Source organism: Fundulus heteroclitus, unplaced genomic scaffold, assembly GCF_011125445.2.
Source record: "Fundulus heteroclitus isolate FHET01 unplaced genomic scaffold, MU-UCD_Fhet_4.1 scaffold_202, whole genome shotgun sequence".
Classification (NCBI taxonomy): domain Eukaryota; kingdom Metazoa; phylum Chordata; class Actinopteri; order Cyprinodontiformes; family Fundulidae; genus Fundulus; species Fundulus heteroclitus.
In genome coordinates this window covers 229293-249426 of record NW_023396614.1, presented here as the reverse complement: position 1 = coordinate 249426, position 20134 = coordinate 229293, and the positions used below count along the sequence as shown (strand labels likewise).

Sequence of the window (20134 nt, the reverse complement as noted above, 5' to 3'; positions counted from 1 at the left end):
GAAAGACCCAGGACATGCTGGAGGGACTATGTCTCTCGGCTGGTCTGGGAATGCCTTGGGATTCCTCCTGAGGAGCTGGCCTAAGTGGCCGGGGAGAGGGACGTCTGGGCCTCCCTACTGAAGCTGCTACCCACGCGACCCGACCCCGGATAAGCGGAAGACAACGGATAGATTTATTTAAATGTCATATCACATCAAACTGTGTGAAAATTGGATAAACAACATGGAGTATGATTCTTGAATAAACTTCCTTGGTAAATGCATCGGGGATCCTCAACAGAACGCTGACATTGCCTTCCTCTGCTGCATCTGCCTTTAACGTCGTACTAGAAGAAGAGCTACTTTTGGTTTCAGTTTCTTTGCAAATTCAGGCTGTGTGAAAATCATGTGATTTTTAAGAAGTGCAGCACCAAGACATGCGCACTGGCTTCTGTAATCAGATATTAGGGTGTTGTCCATGTTTATGTACTTGTTGCAGAAAGATCTCTGACGGCTTTTAAAGGAGGAGGAGCTGGATCGGATACCAGCGTGCTGGTTGATGCAGATATTGGGCAGGAAACCAGTGGTATGTAACTGACTATAACGGTAACAATGACATCAAAGGGCCTGATGATGTTTAGAGTCCAACACGCGGTTGTTTAATAGAGACGTTTAACTACAGTTGGACTGATGCAGATTTTAAAAATAACGCTACAAACGGTAGACAATTTTATCATGAAAGTTGGTTTATGGCTGTTTTGTGCATTGTTTTTAAAGAAAAATCCACCTTCTCCTCGGTTTCTCTCCACCAGAAACTTATTCTTCCTAAATCAGAGCCAGAGATCACGTCTAACCCTGATGGAAACTTAACAGAGTTTAATGTTAAAGTTTAATTTGTTCTGTGCTGTTCCTCAGAGGATTCTGTTAAACTCTGGTTAAACTTGCAGACTTCCTTCATGGCTGAAATGGCTGCTTCTCTGACTGCTCTCCTCTTCTGGACTGTGATGGTTTTCAGCTCCTTTATGGTTGTTTCTGCTGGTAAGTTTGATCTCTGATATTTAGATGGAATAATATGTTTCTATGTGAGATGACGAGAGTCACTGTAAACCAGGTTTTACTGTGACTGACAGTTTCTTTACATCTCACAACAAATGGTATATTTCTCTATCTGTAACCTGCTGAATGTAGATAAACTACCAGAACTGCTGTATTTAACCCCTGATACTGGTTTAACTGGTGAGTTTAGTCAACTAAAAAATAATGTAATTCACTTTCTGTTTCGCATGAGGCATGAAAAGTATGGAGGACCAACTCTGACATATCCAAAAATGAATGCAGAGATAAATGCTCCACAAATAAAAAAATGAATAAGCACACAATTAAAGGAGCAATAAGCGATGTTACACCACTAGATGATGCTTGAGGTCTGTGTGTAGACCACTGATCTCTATTTATTCACTGGATTGTTGGTTGGCCCGAAAACCTGAAGTCACTGGCCGCCATCTTGCTACTCCCTACTCTCACAGAACCCCACAGGATTTGATTGCAACAACAAGCAGTTTTCTTGCTGTGTGAAAACGTTTCATAGGTAATTTTACAGTCAGTTGATGGACTAACACTATCAAGTACTAGGAAATTATGTGCTGAAATATTTTACATGTTATTCATGTATATATATATATATATATATATATATATATATATATATATATATATATAAAAATATGAAAAAGTGATCGTTGTTCGATGCTGTAGCACACGTATTCCCTAGTTACTGGAGGAAAATAGGGAATACCAATACGGCAGCTGGTGGCTTCACAGCGATGTGTACTACCAACGGCCATTTAACAATCCAGTGAATAAATAGAGATCAGTGGTATAGACCACAACAGATGTGTGACAAGCCACGCCTCATTCTCCAAGCCACGCCCCCTTTGCAAATCACACCTCCTTCTCCAGGGGAGAGCCTCTGCTCCAAGCTGCCACCCAGCCCCTCCTTTCCCTTCTCAAATGGACAAAACACAGCAAAATAGAATCACCTTTCAGAAGTAACGGATAACTTTCTAATGCTGTTAGCAACATAACATTGTTCTGCTGGGGATGCTCTCCACCATGTTGCTCCAACACTGTGCTGCATGGTGGCATTTTAGTGCAGGGAGGACTGAAGGTGCTCAGGATTATAAAGTGCAAGAAATTATTTATTTTTCCAGGGTCCTATCTGGCAATGTGGCAATAAGAATTCTTGTCTTGATGTCAGAAAGAGCCCAACAGATTTTGTTCTGACAAGTGGAGCTTTATCACTTTTGCAATAATACTTGCTTTACAATGCTTTAATAATGCAAATAGTTTTACTATGTAGGGAAAAATTCATGTTATTTGAACACTACATTGAAAAAGTAGAAGAGGAGAGAGAAATTGATAGGGTTATGACAAATAACCCCTTATTATCCTACAAAGTAAACCACACAAACACAAGTTTAGACTTTTCTATAAAAGAGAGCAGAGGAAACCAAACGGACAGCTTCACTCCCTGACAGTCTGGGATTATCTGCGCCGGGCAACCTCTGTCTTTCTGCCTTTATTGTCGAACATCAAAGAAGGGACAGGAGGATTCAGGAGTTTACAACATGGGTGTTGAAAAACAAAGAAGGGGGTAAGTTTTATTGCGGGTGGCGATCAGTCACCTGCTTTGTGCACAGCTGGATAAGGCGAGAAATTCTTTATCTGGGAGAACCATTTTTTCTCCCTGTCTGAAGTTGAAAACAACAGAACCTTCCTGAAAGCAAACTCTTAAAACAAACCAAATGCCTTTAATTTAATAAAATAAAATTATTACGTTCACATTTCTCTAACATTAATGACAAGAAAAAAAGAAAGGGAGAAAAGCTGAAAGAGAGTGGAGACAAAAGAGTAAGGTTGGCAAAACGTCATCAGTCTGCTTCATTAATTGAAAAGAGAGATGTAAAAAGAACAACACAACCAATAGACTTACAGATACGATACAGGAAAACCTTGATACAATCACTGAAGTATATACAGTATTAATCATTAAGAAATGTATAAAGTTGTAGCTAAAGATAAAATATAGGTGAGTATGAAAGTAGCCGGATCCTAGCACCTGTAGGTGTTTGTGAGAGTGCACTTGTGTGTGTAACGTTTAACCTTGGGGAAAATGCTTAATAGTGGTTGTGAAGAGCCAACAACCCCCCTCCCCCCAGAGCAGAGAGGCAGGCCCCAGGGGATCCCAAAGTAAAGGTGCCTAAGAGGGGCCAACACAGAAAATCCGCCGCACCCACCGAGGGAAGAGTGGAGACGCCCCCCTGGAAACCCCCAGCTGTCGCATTGCTGAAGCCCCCCGAGAGGGGGGCTCCACCAGGCGCACCACCCGGGGCCAGGAACACAGCCCTTGAGCCAACCACTGACCAACACCACCAACCCCCAACCCACCCACCAAACCTAAAAAGATAAATTAATTAATTATAAACCCCTCTGGTTCACCAGCCCACCCCAACCACGCAGACCCCGCTCCCCAGATGGAATCTGCACCAAAAGATGACATAGACCATGATTGAGATAGCGAGGCTGGACACGGAGTGCTCCAAAAAGCCACATCCCCATGGCACCTCTCCTCACTTGAAAATGTAATCCCACCCCAACACTACCATTCAAACAACTTTCAACACACATTCGATGAAAGACACCCTGGCTGGGTTCGTCCCAACTTCCCCTCCCTCCTCTCCCCCAATAGCAGAGTGCAAACCACTTTAAGGGGAAAGCATCTGCCATTAGATTGTAATGTCCATGCCCCCTAATAGCTCAACAGGCCCAGTGCCCCCCAGAACACCAGAGGCCCCGGTAGGGCCAGACAACTGGGCATGTACAGGCCCACATCTCATGCAGCATACACCCACATAACCTGAACCACCGAGGTTCCAGCAGGACACCTGCCCAAGGGTGACACACCCCAGGAAACCCGAAGCCCCCTTTGATGGAGCTGATCAAAGGAGCCCAGAGAGATCGATCTGATACGGTTGCAGATGCTGTCTAAAGAGCAATGTGATCCAACAAAAGATCTCTATATTGATTGATACTGAGACTTTTTTTGCTTTTCCAATTCATGAGGATAGTTTTCTTTGCGATACGTAGGGCAGTGAAAACCATGGAAACTATTTTATTTTCCAAAGAACTATCCTCAAAGTGACCAGGCAAGCAAACCGATAGGGAAGGTGAAATTTTACAACTCAGACACTCTGACAAGTCCTTACATATCTGATCCCAGAACCTCTGAACAGGTGTGCATAATCATAACGCATGAATATAATTCTCAGGATTGTTGCCTGTGCACTGTGGACAGATATTAGACCCATCTTGAATAATCTTTGACCTGTATGATGTACTCTGTAAAGGATTTTGTATTGTATTAATTGTAAATTTGGGCTTCTAGTCATTTTGAAAGTTGTCAGACATATCTGAGCCCAGATGTTTTGTTCAAAGTTGACTAATAAATCCTCTTCCTATTTCATAATCGGAAGCGATATTGAATCATCTAGTTTAGTCATATAATTTAGACAGTAGTTTTGAGGGGTTTAATTCTAGTAACACTAATATATTAGTTGGAATGTGTAAACCACCTTTAATAAACTTAAATTAGTTTCTAATTAGAGATTTAATTTGTTGACATACTAAGAAATTTATTTTTATTAACACCATATCGTATGTTTAATCTATCAAATGTGATAGAGGCAGGAAAATAACACTAACCAAAATAATAACCCAAAACAGAACATTACATAAAGACTAATTTTAGGCTCTATTTTCAAGCATTTTATACCTTTAACAACATTAGTTTGTCTAATTGTTGCTGCTAGAGGTTCAAAAAAATTGCAAAAGTGAGAAGGAAAGCGGGCATCCTTGCCTAGTCTGTGGAGACAAAAGCTGGAGGATGCTTGGTTATTTGTCCTGACACAGGCTGTTGGGAATCTGTATAAACAATTTATAAAGACATTTCCAAAACCAAATCTATGTAGAGTAGCGAATACAAATTTCCAATTTACTCTATAAAATGCATTTACTGCATCTAAACACAATATGTTGCATTAAATATTTTTACTGTAGGAATAATCTATTAAATTAAGTAATCTGCATGTGTTTTTGGATGACTGCCTTCCTTTAATGAACCCAGTTTGTTCAGGCTAGATTATGAGAGGAGTAACTTTATCTAAACGTTTATTAAGGATATGGGACGATAGCTGGTAGGAAACACAGGATCTTTGCCTGGTTTAAGCAGAAGACTGATGGTAGCAGAATTCATATTAGCTGGAATAATATGTTCAATGAGCGAGAGGTGGGGTAGACCGTGGACGGGCCACCAGTGTATATGTATGATACTACGAGAGAATATAATTATAATTTTATGTACTGACCCACTAACTGAATGATAAGGCAACAACATGCTTATTTCACTTTTTAATAGAATTAAAACATCTCTGCTTCTATGTCGGCATGGGTGTCGCTAAGAATTTCTCAATACTACTACTCTTAATGATACTCCTTTACAATCCGGTATTTTATTGGTACCATTATCAATACTTTTTTTAATTAAAACAAAAGGGCAAAAAACAAATAAACATTGCGAACAAAAGCAAACAAATTAAAAGTACAAAATAAATGTGTTTTTATACAAATAGAGCAATGAAAACATTATTTGAATAACTTTATGTATAACTAAAAGGCTGAAACACTATCTTGAATAACAGGCATGTTGTAGAAGAGAAGAATCAACACTGACAAAACAGAAAATTATTAAAATTACAAAATAAGCTCAAAACAAAAAAAAAATGAACTGTATAAAGTGATTTGAAGTATTAAATAATATGTCATCTGAATCCAAACTACACTGATACCTTTTTTTATATCATGAATTTTAACCAAAATATAGCAGAAGATGAGGTGAATAATGACAGAGAATGTGTGCAAATCAGTTCCAGGACGTGATCTATTTTAAGTGCAACAGTTTTAGAGAAAAAAAAAGACCTGTTAAAGATTATGTTTATACTATATTTTTATCCATTGTAATCTAGTGGAAGCTCATGTGTGACTAATCTTCAATGGGGAAACAGATGAAGCAAGGTGCAAGATGGAGCGGGAGATCGACCTGAAAAGTACCTAAACAGTTGGCAACAGTATTGATGAAAGTTCCTTTAGAACCACCCTTCAGTGTGGTTCTAAAGGAGGAGACACTGTTGCCAACTGCTCAGCAAGGACAGTCCCTATTGGTAAATGGCATCATCACTTAATTTGCATATATCAGCATGAGATTCAGTCAGACCAAAAAGTGGTACAAAACACTGTAAATGTTTAGAACTAGTAATTAACTTTTAAAAAAAAACAATTAAATTCCTTTTCATGCTTTCTCCAAATCCACACTAAATAAATACATGTTGCAAACTAAAATGCATGATTAGACAACTTTTAATTAGGAGATCAAAGTCATAATATTGCCAGAATAAAGCAGTAATGATAGAGTAATCAAGAGAAAACAATAATTTTGGACTTCTTTTGTGCAAATATAAAAGACTTATACATCTCTAAGACAAGACCTCCTCCTGGCAAATTAGATGCTTGTTTTTCTCTGCTCAGAATATAACTTTATTTCAGAGGCAGCCTGCAGTAAAGAGAACAGAGAAAGTGGTAACAGAAAGCTGAGGAAGCCCTTCAGGGTTGTTTTGGGGTAACAGACTGAGGTAACACTGTGTCAGCCACATGGAGATGACATCAATGCCATAACTGAGGCTGTGACAGACTATATAAACGTCTGTGTGGAAAACACCATGCCCACCAGAGCAAAGAGATGCTTCTCCAAGAACAAACTATGGATCACCAGTTAGCTAAAGGAGCTGCTGAATGATGAAAAAGAGTATAGAGAAGAAACCTAAAGTCAAGATAAGAGAAAGGAGGTGTACAGGAAGAAGCTGGAGAGCAAGCTCCAGCAGAACAGTATCAGAGATGTGTGGTCAGGGATGAAGAAGACCACAGGCTTCAAGCAGAAGGAGGATCGGTCTGATGGAAGACTTTACAGAGCCAATAACTGAACACATTCAACAGATTCAGTTCAGGAACAAACTCATCATCCTCCACTCCTGCCCAAAGCCAGTCATCACACCCTTCTTTGACACAAAACTTCTCACTTCAGATGTTTTATTTTCTGCCTCAGCCATGTTTGTTCTCAGCAGAAGATGGCGCTGCCCTTCCCTCTCCCTTTGCAGAGTTAAAATTTAAGGCTTTAAGAAGGTTTTGCCACAGCAGGAACGATGATAGGGACTTTAAAGGAGCTTTAAGTAATACTGACACCTTGTGGTTTAAATCGGTACAACAGCCAGTCACAACAATCCTATATGCTGGTTTTAAACAGTGTGTTGCTGTTGTGATTTTTTTTTTTTTTTTTTTTTTTACTTACACAGGATGATGTTGTATTATCCTTCTGTTTTTGGTCCAAATCTCTCAATGGCTGCTGTATTAGCAGGCTACTGCTCTTTTGACAAGATAAAATAGCAACTGTTGTGTTGGGAACCCTGGACTCAAATATGATTGGCTCAGGAACCAGGAAGTAAACACGGGCTAGACTCTGAACCAAAGTAGTTCTGAACTGTACCTCTAGGTTTGAAAGGAGGAGAAAAATGTGACTAAGACATTGTTGATGAGAAGCACCAATCGTTTATAGGGAATGTTACTTCAATCGCAGGTGTCAAATGAGAATGATTTAGGTTGATTTTACAGTAAATATCTTACTTATAACTCCTTAATTATAGCTCAAAACTTCAGACCTTTGACCGCAGTGACATTTTATAGGTTGGATATTAGATATTTGCATATATAATATCTAATAATCACTGATTCAGCACAGTGTTGTTTGGATTAGATCCAGAGGAAGCAGCCCCTCTCTGCCTTCTAACTCCTCCTGCACACTGTGGTCCATTCGGGGACCATGAACAACTTTTTAAAAATGTTTTAGAGAAAAAAACTAACAGCTAAATCTAATACAACCAATGGCAGATAGATTACATAGGTAAGATGCATCCCATTTTTATCAGATCTTTTGTGTCACGTCCCTCTTTGAAGGAGAAGAAGGATGCTCAAAAAATGACAGCAGAATCAGGTAAATGAGAAAAAGCTTCTAATGGCATAGCAGAGACTTCTGGTCTACTGGAAGCTTCTTCTCTTTTCTGGGACACGTGAAAATGGTTCTGCTCTGGTTTCCTCTATTAATACAATAACAAAAAACTTTGAATAGTGTAAATCAACCTGTCTGTTTCTAAAGCAGGATTAGACATTATTTATCCTCTCTAACTTATCTCCTCTGTGATGTTTCCTCTCCTGCAGATCAGGGAATCATCAGAGCTGAATCTGGAGATACCGTCATTCTGCCATGTAGAGCTCCTGAGAACCAAACTGTTACAGCTGCAGAGTGGAGGAGAGCTGATCTAGATTTTAGTGAATATGTTATTCTGTACCAGAACAAGAAGGTTGATAAAGAGGCTTCGTGTCCATCCTTTAAGAACCGAACAGATCTGCAGGACGTGGAGAATGGAGACGCGTCTTTGGTTCTGCAGAAGGTGACGACTGCTGATAGAGGAACATATCAGTGTTGGATCGTTCAGGGAGGAAATAGTCGCAGGAAGAGTTCCATTCTGGACATTGACCCAACCGTTATCATTAACCTGATAGTCCAACCAGGTGAGTAGGGCTGCAACAAATAATTTTTGTCAATTGTCAACTAAGCACAATAATTTTTTGGTGTGATCCCCATCATGTTTTCAGATTCTTGTAAAAAAATATTTTGACTCACTTCTTCGTCTGCACACTTAGGAATTTCCTTTATTGCCTCCTGTTACTACTTTTTGTCCTGTCTCACGTGAGCAGGCGGCTAGTGACAGTGGCTCTGTATTCTTTTGCTTTTTTCCTATGGTTTTCTATGCTGTTTTTAAAAAAAATCATTATTTTTTGGTGGTGGGGGGAGTTAAGCAGTTCTGGCTAACTTTTTACAAAGTAGGCTGAAAGGAAAGGGGGTTTGGGAGAGGGGGGTAGGGTTGAGGGCAAGGACCTTGGGGCAGCGGTGTCGAGGACTAAGGCCTCGGTACACGCTACCTCTACACCATCGGAATTTACTATACTTTTAGGCCTTCTATTAATCTAGTTGGATGTGTATGTTTCTCTTTTTCTTTTCACTTTTTTTCGATTATTGACGTAACTGCTTTGTGGACTGTGTTGATGTTAATCCTGCTCTACATGGGATTTGGTCAAGGGGACAACAGAGGCCACAAGCGCAGACCCATTATTTATTCCACGGACCAGCTGCTAGCGCTGACTATCAATGAATCCTGGAACTTGACCAGAAATAACCATGTAGGAAGAATTAATTACTTAGGAAGAAACAAGGTAAACGAGCTGGGAAAAGCCAAAATACTTGGAAGAGGAGATACAGAACCGTGCTTCCTTCTACTGTTATGGGAAACTTTCGATCCCTGCAAACAAAGTGGAGGAATTATCTGCGTTAATGAAAGATCAGAAGCTTTACAGGGAGGCTAGCCTGCTGTTGTTAACAGAAACATGGCTGACAAAGCTGACCTCGGACTCTAATGTAAACATTGACAGCGTTGATATGATTCAATTCAATTCAATTTGATTTATATAGCACCAATTCATGAAACATGTCATCTCAAGGCACTTTACAAAGTCAAAATCAATCAGATTATATAGACTGGGTCAGATTATACTGATTGGTCAAAAATGTCCTATATAAGGGAACCAGTTGATTGCATCAAAGTCTTGACAAGCAGCATTCACTCCACCTGAAGAAGCATAGAGCCACAGGGAGAGTCATCTGCATTTTAGAGGCATAGATGTGTTTAGCACTGGTCACAAGAGGGAGTGAGTGTGTTTGGATATATGTCTGTGTGCGTGTGTGTGTGTGTGTGTGTGTGTGTGTGTGTGTGTGTGTGTGTGTGTGTGTGTGTGTGTGTGTGTGTGTGTGGCTGGGTGTGGATGATGGCCTGATAATTATCACCTGTGTGTGCTCATGGAGTTTTGTCTTTTGTATGTGACAGAGAGGGTTGACATAGGGACCGATATTTTCTGTTGACCTCAAAGTAACAAATCAATAACCAAAGTATCTTTCTAGTCAATATACAATCTTGCCAAAGTGTATTATGCAAGAAGAAGAAAAATAAACACCTTCAACCAGAATTGGAGCCAAGTTTCCTCCTTCAGTCAGCGAGTCAGACAGACAACTATGTCCTTCCCTCAGTGCCTGCAGTGCAATGATAATCCAGTAGGGTGCAGAATACATGTATCAAATTATATCCAACAGGTTGTTGAGGTAAATATTGCTCACGTTCAAAGAAAAGTGTCCCTAGAAACCTATGTAGCAAATATGATACAAATGGCGATAAAGGGTTAAGTTGTACAGATATACAAATCATGCTTGAAAACTGACAAACTTATTCTTGTTCAATGCATTTCAATTTTTATTTAGAGGCAGATGAGCGTTCATACTGAGCTCGGTTCTGCTGGAGGTTTTTCCTTCCCGTTAATGGGGAGTTTTTCTTCCCACTGTCGCTTCATGCTTGCTCAGTATGAGGGATTGCAGCAAAGCCATGGACAATGCAGACGACTCTCCCTGTAGTTCTACGCTTCTCCAGGAGTGAATGCTGCTTGTCGGGACTTTGAAACAATCAACTGGTTCCCTTATATAGGAAATTTTTGACCAATCTGTATAATCTGATTGATTTTGACTTTGTAAAGTGCCTCGAGATGACATGTTTCATGAATTGGTGCTATATAAATACAATTTAATTGAATTGAATAGTTTGAGTAGTCGTCTGGCAATCAGAACGTTGTGGGTTTGATTCCAGCTTCCCCTTGCCACATGTCGATGTGTCCTTGGGCAAGGTACTTAACCCCAAGTTGCCTTCCGAGTTGCGTCTTGGTGTATCAATGCGTTTTAGTGAGAGCGGTCGGGTGAATGTGGCTATAGCAAACAGCGGTTTGGGTGGTCAGGGGAAGCTCCCTTTGGGCCTGCGTCCGGACCCCGGAAAATCGGATACGAGTGGATGGATGGGTGGCTTAACTAAGTCAGAACATTTGGTATGTGTTTCAACCCGTTCAGGATGCAAATTGTTGCATTCTGAATGGGTTGTTGTTTAATGAAATGACATTTTACAGAATGATCTTCTCAGTAAAATTAGTAAACTTCTGGAACACTGCTATTATACCTCCGGAAGGCTAAGGTTCAGGGTAGCGATTGTTCACTAAATCGGTTAATCTTAAAGTTAAACAAAATCACCTTTAAATTATCATTAATGTTCCATACTAATGGGTAATAATGCTCATAGCACTATTAGATTGGAGCGAAATGAAACAAACCTTATGTCTGACACTAATCGTAGTCGTAAATCCAGGAAGAGCGGAAGTTATCTGGAAGCTAAAAGCCTTACGCTAGCGGAATTTAGTAGTAATGAGCGGACCGCATAACACAAACATCAATATCCCATCAATGTATAAAACCCTTGTGGAGATGACATTTGTTATAACCATATAAACGCACTCGAATTACATCAGCAATGGCATGGTTCGAAGAATGCTAGCGGGAGCTACCCTGTAAGCTTCACGTTTTAAAAACACTGTGAAAACACATTAAATAAACTTCTAAACATATTTAACTTATTTTTCTGCCAAACCTGTCACCGCCTCTGTGTGAAATCGTTCACTATGGGCATCCAAGGGATAGCAGCACTTCAGGAATAACAGCAGGCATGTGGCTCTGCGGTCGGAGCAGGCCAATCTGAGGTCCTACATGCAGTTGAGTCCCCGGCATGCAGAATCAGTCCTGCAGTGGGTGACTCCCGATCAGCCCCTCGTCTCAGCTTGGCCTGGTGAGGAATGGAGACCGTTCCGCACTGTCTCACGTCAGCTTTCCTGCAACTGTTTACAAAAATAATTCCAAAAAAAGTAAAAAAAACAAATGACTCACCATTGCAGAGGAGTGTGCCAGTTTCGTTTTATTATGCAGGAATACAATGACTTAAACGACTCCCATTACTAAAGGGGTGGAACTGTTTCGATTGTATTTGCATATTATTTAAGCCATTACAAGATCTTTGTTGGGCAGTAGTATGAAACTTGCAACACCACATTACTCCAGACTTTTTATATTGAGAAAAAAAATCCAGTTGTTTTGTTTTTTACTTTTTTTGAATGACCTGGATGACTGAGAATCTTCACCAGCAACTTACAAAAATAAAGCTGGTTCGGCAGACGTATTCTTTTACTTCTGCGTTTGGTTAAACAGAAGTGAGACTGCAGACTCAACTCAGATTTGGCTTGCAGTTCTGCAATGCCAGTCAGGTTCTCTCCTCTGCATAGGACAACGAGAATTGTCACTCCATTGAAGTGACGGGAAATGAGTTTCTCAGAAAGCACATTTCACTCAGCTTGTGAGTCTTTGAGCCCCATGCGGCCCATATGGTGGCTGGTCTTTCAGGGCGAACTTTCTCCTTAAGAGACCATAAGGTGCACCTTATGGTCCAAAGAATGTGAGATAAGTATTTCAAATCAACTAGGGTGTCTGTTTATAGGAGTAGACATATACTAATAGTGAATGTTCAGATCTCCTCTCTAACTTCTCTGCTCTGTGTTTACTTCTCCTGCAGATCGGAGAATCATCACAGCTGAACATGGAGAGAACGTCATTCTACCATGTAGAGCTCCTGAGAACGAACGTGATGGAGACGTAGAGTGGAGCAGAACTGATCTGGAGTCAGGTCAATATGTTCTTATGTACAGGAACGGGAAGGTGTACCAAGAGGTCCAGTCTCCATCCTTTAGGAACCGGGTGGATCTGCAGGACATGAAGAATGGAGACGTGTCTTTGGTTCTGAACAAAGTGACGACTGATGATACAGGAACATATGAATGTCGAGTCGTTCAGAGAGAAAATAGCTGCAGGAGGAGATTCATTCTGAACACTGACCCTCTCAGTGTCATTAACCTGAGGGTTGAACCAGGTGAGTCTGTTTGTCTCTGGATCAGAACCTCCAGCAGCTTCCTGGTTGTTGATGTCAGAGAGAAACATCTCAGATCAGATGTTGGTGTTTTCTAAGCTGTTCCTCCAGGTCTGCAGCTTCTGAGCTTTAGATGGACAGAAACAAACACTTCACTCATCCATGGTCTCCAGATCCTAAAGAACTGAAATTTGATGGTTAATTTTTCACCTAAACCTGCTTCAGAAACATATTAGAAACACTGAAAACATAAAATCTGAATAGAAAATGACTATTTATTACAATAAAAACTTGCAAAATGGATGATTAACTGTTTTAGAATTTGAAAAGTAAACTATGGTTGAAAATATTAAAATAAAGGTTAGATTGATTAGAACTATAAGGATCTACTGGGGATTTTCACCCTATCAGCTGCAGCTCTAGAATACAAACGAAAACAATTTTAAATCTAACCTAAATGAGTGAAAGGGAACTTGGTGTATCAATATTTGCTGATTCACCTAATGGAGACTGTCAAACCAAACCTGAACCTATTTGACCCAAGGCTAGTCTTTGTAATTAGAATTAATAAGTACAGCTGATCAGATAAATCCGAAAGGACCCATCAGGACGGACACCCACTAATCCTACTTTAGAGATTTAATACTAGCTGAAAATAAATTCCTCAATATAGTTTACTAAAGTGAGTGAGATTTGAAATAAAAGATAAAACAAGAGAAAAATAAAACAAATAAAATAGTCAAAAAAAATAATAAAACCTATACGCAGCTCTAGATACAGGATCCTTGGAAATAAGAAGAGTGAAGGGGATGAGGACACCAGTTGAGAAAAGGATTGCAGTAGCTCCAGCAAGAGGGTCTTCTGAGTCTGTTTATTTTTTAGAGAGATAAGTTTATCTCGCAGGTTCCGGACCATCTTCCTTAAAGTTCTGTATTCCTTTAAAAAAGACACCCTCTTTGTCCCCTGCTTGGACCTACGGCGTAACTCCAGAAGGGAGTTTAAACTGATTCACCTTAAAAACTAAGAACCCATCTTTATTTCATTACCCAGTCAAGAACCAAAACCTTTATTCTAGGATGAAAGGACATTATCAAAAAAAACCTCAGAGACAAGGTTTTTGAGTAAACAGAATGTGTATATTATATATATATATATATATATATATGAATAAATGTCAATAATCTTGAGTCAGAATTTAATTCAATTTTATTTATATAGCAGCAATTCATGAAACACTCCTGAACACTGGGTGTTACAGAAGACAGAGCAGAGACACAACAAGACAGACAAAAAAGCACAGAAGCACACATTGATCCAGGAATCTGATGCTACTACCATCTAGATGGTAGTAGTGGGTGATCTCTCTTCCCTGGATGATGTCACAGGTAACAGAAAGCCAGACCAGGTGTACCTACTATGAAGAAAAATTAAAAGCTGAAATGACAACAAGCAATGCAAAACTGGAGAACAGTAGAACTCAGTAGAATGAGAAAAACAGACCCTAAGGTCCTCCAGCAGCCTAAGTCTATAGCAGCATAACTAGGAAAGTTTTAAGATTCTTCTTAAAAGTAGACGGGGTGTCTGCCTCACGGACCAAAACTGGGAGCTGGTTCCACAGGAGAGGAGCCTGATAGCTAAAGGATCTGCCTCCCATTCTACTTTTAGAGACTCTAGGAACCACCAGCAGACCTGCAGTCTGAGAGCGAAGTGCTCTGTTAGGAACATACGGGGTAATCAGAGCTCTGATATATGATGGAGCTTGATTATTAAGGGCTTTATACGTTAGAAGGAGAATTTTAAATTCTATTCTTGATTTAACAGGAAGCCAATGAAGGGAAGCTAAAATTGAAGAAATATGATCCCTCTTGTTGATTTTCATCAGAACTCTTGCTGCAGCATTTTGGATCAGCTGAAGGCTTTGAACTGCATTTTGTGGACTTCCTGATAGTAAAGAATTACAATAGTCCAGCCTTGAAGTAACAAATGCATGGACTAGTTTTTCAGCATCACCCCGGGACAGAATGTTTCTAAGTTTGGCAATATTCCGGAGGTGAAAAAAGGAAACTCTGGAAACTTGTTTAATATGGGATTTAAATGACATGTCTTGGTCAAAAATAACACCAAGATTTTTTACTTTATTACCAGAGGCCAAGTTAATGCCATCCAGATTAAGTGATTGGTTAAGAAGTTTATTTTTGAGGACTCGGGTCCAAAAATTACAACTTCTGTCTTGTCAGAATTTAAATGCAGGAAATTTAAAGTCATTCAGCTTTTGATGTCATCAAGACATGACTGCAGTCAAAGTAACTGCAGCATCAAAGCTCACAGCAGCAGCTTCCGCTAAATTTCCACATGAGTGATTCACAACAGAAACACAAACAGAAATGTCAGACCTGTCCATCTCCTTCCTTCGACCTTTAAACCCTGGATGAACATTGCTGTTCATTATTAGGTTAAAATTATCATATCTACAGAATGACGAGGTCCATCAATGTTTTGATGTTTACTGTAGTTTCTTGTTTCTAATGCTGTGAAAACATCCCATAATCTGAATCTGCTACCGTGAGGATTAGGCGGTAATAGCAGTGGTTTCCAACATGTGGCCCTGGGGTCATTTGGGGTCCTAGGATGGATTTAGTGTGGCCCCTGGACCACATTTCAGGATTGGCTCAGACCGGGTTAAGCTGGGTGGGGTGTAGGTACTAGAGCAGGGTATTGATTCAGATTTCCTAAATCAATTCAATTCACGATCCAGTTTGATTTTTGATTCAGTTAAGGTTATCACACATTTGACTTGGCTATGGAAGACTTATCTGAAGAACTAATGCTGCAAATAGCAGAAACTAATTTTAGGAAAAATTTGAATATTTACAATAAGAATTTAACCCAGTGCAGTTACATTAATCATGTACTTTTCATTTAACATAACCTGACCAAAAAAAATTACAATAGTTTACTACTCATGTAGTTGATTCAAATCAATGAATCAATGTTTTAAACTCAGCCCTAGCAGGTACAGTCTGCCAAAGAGGACAGACTAGGTTCTTGGCTTCTCCCCTGATCCGAGCTTCTTCGAGTTCTGCTCCAGCAGATTCAACAGGATGTAATAGTCTGAGCCTCAATGCTGACCTCAGAGATGCTGTCATCACACCAACATGGAGGAGAAAACTGACTTCTAGCTGATTGGGTTTCCCTGTTTGACTCAGAGATTCCTGACAGTATTCACAACAAATATTTTACACTCAGATTCAACCAGCTGCATTCTGGGCTGCTTCTGATACTAAGCATTTATTTAAAGTTATATTTATACTTGTTCTTGTGCCTTCATCATCAGTTCTCAGGGCTATGAGGGCTATGAATTCAATCGTTGATGAAATAATAGAAATAATGTGGCCACATGGGAGGAAACCTCAGCCTTTATGCACTCAGAAATGTCTAGATTAATTTCTTGTGAATTTGAAATAAATAATTCATATGCCATGATCAAAGACATAAATGTACGATATAACAGCTCACACATTCTTTGGCATTATTAAGTTAGAAATCAGCACAGTATAAACATAAAGATTTACTGAGATTAGAAAGTCGGACTAAAGTGCCAAAAGTTCTGAGACTGAAACGGTAAATTTAGGAGCATCTGGATATTTTCCATAGCATAAGTAGAATATCTGGACTCTTCTGGATCAGAACCACGTCTCCAGGGTCCATTCATGATGAACACCTTGAACAGAATCTGGAATCCAAGCTGCAGCAGTGAGGAAGAAGCTGCTTCAAGCCTAAGGCCCGTTTTCAATGGGCTCTACTCACTTTGTGAACATTTCAAATAGTTTATTTTCCTTCCAGGTTGTCTAAGTTTGGCCCTCTCAGCAGCTGGTAGGAACAGAGTAGAATAGGACTGAGATGTGAGGTGAACACACTGCTGTTCACTGATTGGCTGAAGAACGAGGAGAAATGAGAAGTTTTTCTCTGAGGAAGTCAAGGGAAAAATTAAACCAAAGACCCACAACATTAATATCAGTATTACAGGAGTGGGTCAGACTGAAATTTTATTTTACAAACCATGAACCTGAAGGAAAGCAAAGAAAAACAAACTTCAGCTTTTTAGGCACCAACAGACGCTCTGTATTTAATAACCTAAGTAAGATCCACGGTCCAGGGAGGCTTTCTCTCATTTTTAACTGATGCTGCTCCCTTTTTCTGAGCATCTGCTCTCTTCCTTTTCCCTCCTCCTGCATGGAGGGACCATGACACAATCGTTCGCTCAGTCAATCGTTCCCCCAAAATGTTTGTTTATGTATGTGATGGACGGTTGTACTGGAACTGAAATTTAGATTACAATGAGAATTGTAGTTGACAATAAAGATTGATTTTTTTTTTCAGGAGAAAAAAAAAAAGATTGATTTTTGATTGATTGATTGATTGATTGATTGATTGATTGAAGCTAACAGCTGTTGTAGGTCCAGGTCAGAGGTCATAATGTTCTTTGTGTGTCTCCACAGCACCGTCATGGCCCACAGTTCTCCAGGTTCTCTTGGTTCTCGTGGTTCTGGCTCTGATTGTTGCAGGTCTTTTATATCGTAATCGGCTCTGTTTCATGTCAGGTGAGTCTCTAAAACTCCATTACTCATAATGCTGATGGTCACTGCCTGGTCTCATGTCGTTGCCACAACCTTCTCTGTGAGGATCCTGAGCAGGACTCTAGAAGCTCCTCTGAGCAACCTTCTGGTGGATTGTGGGTCAGATCTCAGCAGCTTCATGTCTCTTTGTCTGGTTGACAACAAGCAGAGGCAGAAACTGCTGAGTCAGTGACTGAGGAGGAAGCAGAGCTGCTTGGTCTGCTGTCAGTCAGCAGCTGGTTCCCAGTTCACCAGAAGCTCAGTGTGGAGATGGACAGAGATCTCTGAGCTGATGCTTCCATCATGGTCCATGAACACAGGACTTCAGAGGTTCTCAGCTCTCTGCTCATCATCTGCTCCACACTCTTTGATCCAGCAACACTTCTCACTCATCCATCCATCTGATGGGTTCCTCAGGAGGTTCTGACTCCTTCTCTGGTAGCTGCTCCACATGTCCTGAAGAAGAAAACACGTCTCCATCAGAAACTGGTTTAAACTGGTTTCTGTCAGACAGGAGACAGACGTCAGGTGAGCTCAGGTCACCTGGTTGGTCCACGTCCTCCAACAACCTGCTGGACATTCTTCAGTCTGAACACTGAGAGTCCTCCACCAGCAGGAGACCCAGAGACAAGGAGGAGACAGTCATGTGACCATCAGAGCTGCTGCTGCTGTCTGTCCATCTCATCTTGTCCTTTGTTGTCCTCTAGAATACAACGTGGTGGTGGATTCAGAGGAGGAGTCTGTCCTGCTGCCCTGCAGAACCAGACCACTCCTGCCTGGAGATGCTAGAGTGGAGTGGATGGACAAAGGAAAAAGGAAAGTCCATGTGTATGAGAACGGTTCTGATCATTCTAAAGAACAGGACCAGTTCTACAGAAACAGAACCAAGATTAACAAAGACCTGCTAAGAACTGGAGACCTCAGTCTTACTCTGGAACAGCTCACAGATGGAGACACTAACACCTACACCTGCATCGTCTCCAGAGGGAAGAGAAACAACCTGATCAAGAAGCAAGTTGATCTCCAGGTCAAAGGTCAGTGGTTTAAGTCTCTGGGTCAGAGGTCAGGGTTTTAAATATCTGGATCAGTGGTTTTCTGTGGGTCAGGCCTTTTCTGTTATGTCTCTCTTCGAGGTTGGTCGTGTTTTTTCTCTCCTCTCCAGCTTTCAGCCCCCCTTCTCCTCTCCCGCTTCTGCTGCTATGTCTTGTCTTTCTGAGCATTTTCTTCATATCACCTGAACTCTGAAAACCATGGATCTGGTAAGCTGGTCTCGCAATGCTATTGATCAAATTTTTTCAACGGGTAGGCAGCGAAAGGGGGACACATTCTGTCCCAATTTGACTTATCTCGTGGGATACACCCTATATTCTTGGATGGAAAACAGTGTGTCTTTCGACTTTGTCAGTACTGGACGTGGAGACGTATGCATATTTTGATTCATGATACTTGGATTTCTACTTAATGGATTTGGTGGATTTTTGATGTATCAGCAAATACAGCGGATGTTGGTAGCCATTTGGCCTTGATAAGTCTACCTGAAGCATAAGCGATCACTAAGGTGGTGAACAAACAGACCCAGATGTTGTAGGAGCAGGGCCGAAAAGCTGGATGTGCTGGTATGCAGACTGGCTTCAGTGGTTGAACTCAAGGGGAGATGGGATAAAATCTGGAAGTGAATCGCAGAAAAGCCCAACTAATGTTGATATTGGATTCGCCATTTGGAGCCAGTAAAGACTTAAAGCTGACAGGAAAGTCAGTGCAGCTTGTCCTCATAACAAATAAAGTATTTGGATTATGCCTCCCCTATCTAGTCACTCCTGGATTGTTATGGAGGAGCAGACTCTGACACCGGTCGTACAGAGACCTGACAGCCCTTATTAAAGGGCCCGGTACTCCATACTCCCGGAGTACCCCCCACAGGATCCCTCGAGGGACATGGTTGAATGCCTTCTCCAGATCCACAAAACACATGTAGACTGGTTGGGCGAACTCCCATGCCCCCTCCAGGATCCTGCTGAGGGTGTAGAGCTGATTCAGTGTTCCACGGCCAGGACGAAAACCATACTGCTCTTCCTGAATCCGAGATTCGACTAACCGACAGACCCTCCTTTTGTCATGATTTATGTGAACCCGAACACAACCACACGCAAGCAGAGCTTAGTTTAGAAAGTTTATTGAAGGTGGTGAATAGTGGAGGATGGATAAACCAACAGTCTGTACCGGGCTGGAGCAGGAGGATAGTGATGGCAGGAACTGGCAGTTCGGCAGATGAATACTTGCAGTCCGAGCAACAGCAGCACGTCAGGATGAATACTTGCAGGACAGGATTAACAGCAGACCATCTGAGTGAATACTAGCAGAACTGGATTAACAGCAGAACGTCTGAGTGAATACTTGCAGGACTGGATTAATAGCAGAACATCTGAGTGAATACTTGCAGGACTGGAGACGAAGGGAAATCAGGCTGGCAAGAAAAGGTAG

The 20134-nt window shown here is 40.9% G+C and overlaps 1 protein-coding gene across 1 annotated transcript in view; it reads left to right on the top strand.

Annotated features, from left to right (window-relative positions):
- The first annotated feature begins 458 nt into the window (after positions 1-458).
- The window catches only part of LOC105923000, a 33250-nt gene continuing 13574 nt past the window's right edge, over positions 459-20134 (top strand). Inside the window, exons 1-6 of the mRNA XM_036129689.1 lie at positions 459-565; positions 927-1017; positions 8359-8712; positions 12687-13040; positions 17537-17638; positions 18361-18687. Coding sequence (XP_035985582.1) covers positions 539-565; positions 927-1017; positions 8359-8712; positions 12687-13040; positions 17537-17638; positions 18361-18687 — 1255 coding nt within the window. The 5' untranslated portion in view covers positions 459-538. The remainder of the gene's footprint in view (positions 566-926; positions 1018-8358; positions 8713-12686; positions 13041-17536; positions 17639-18360; positions 18688-20134) is intronic.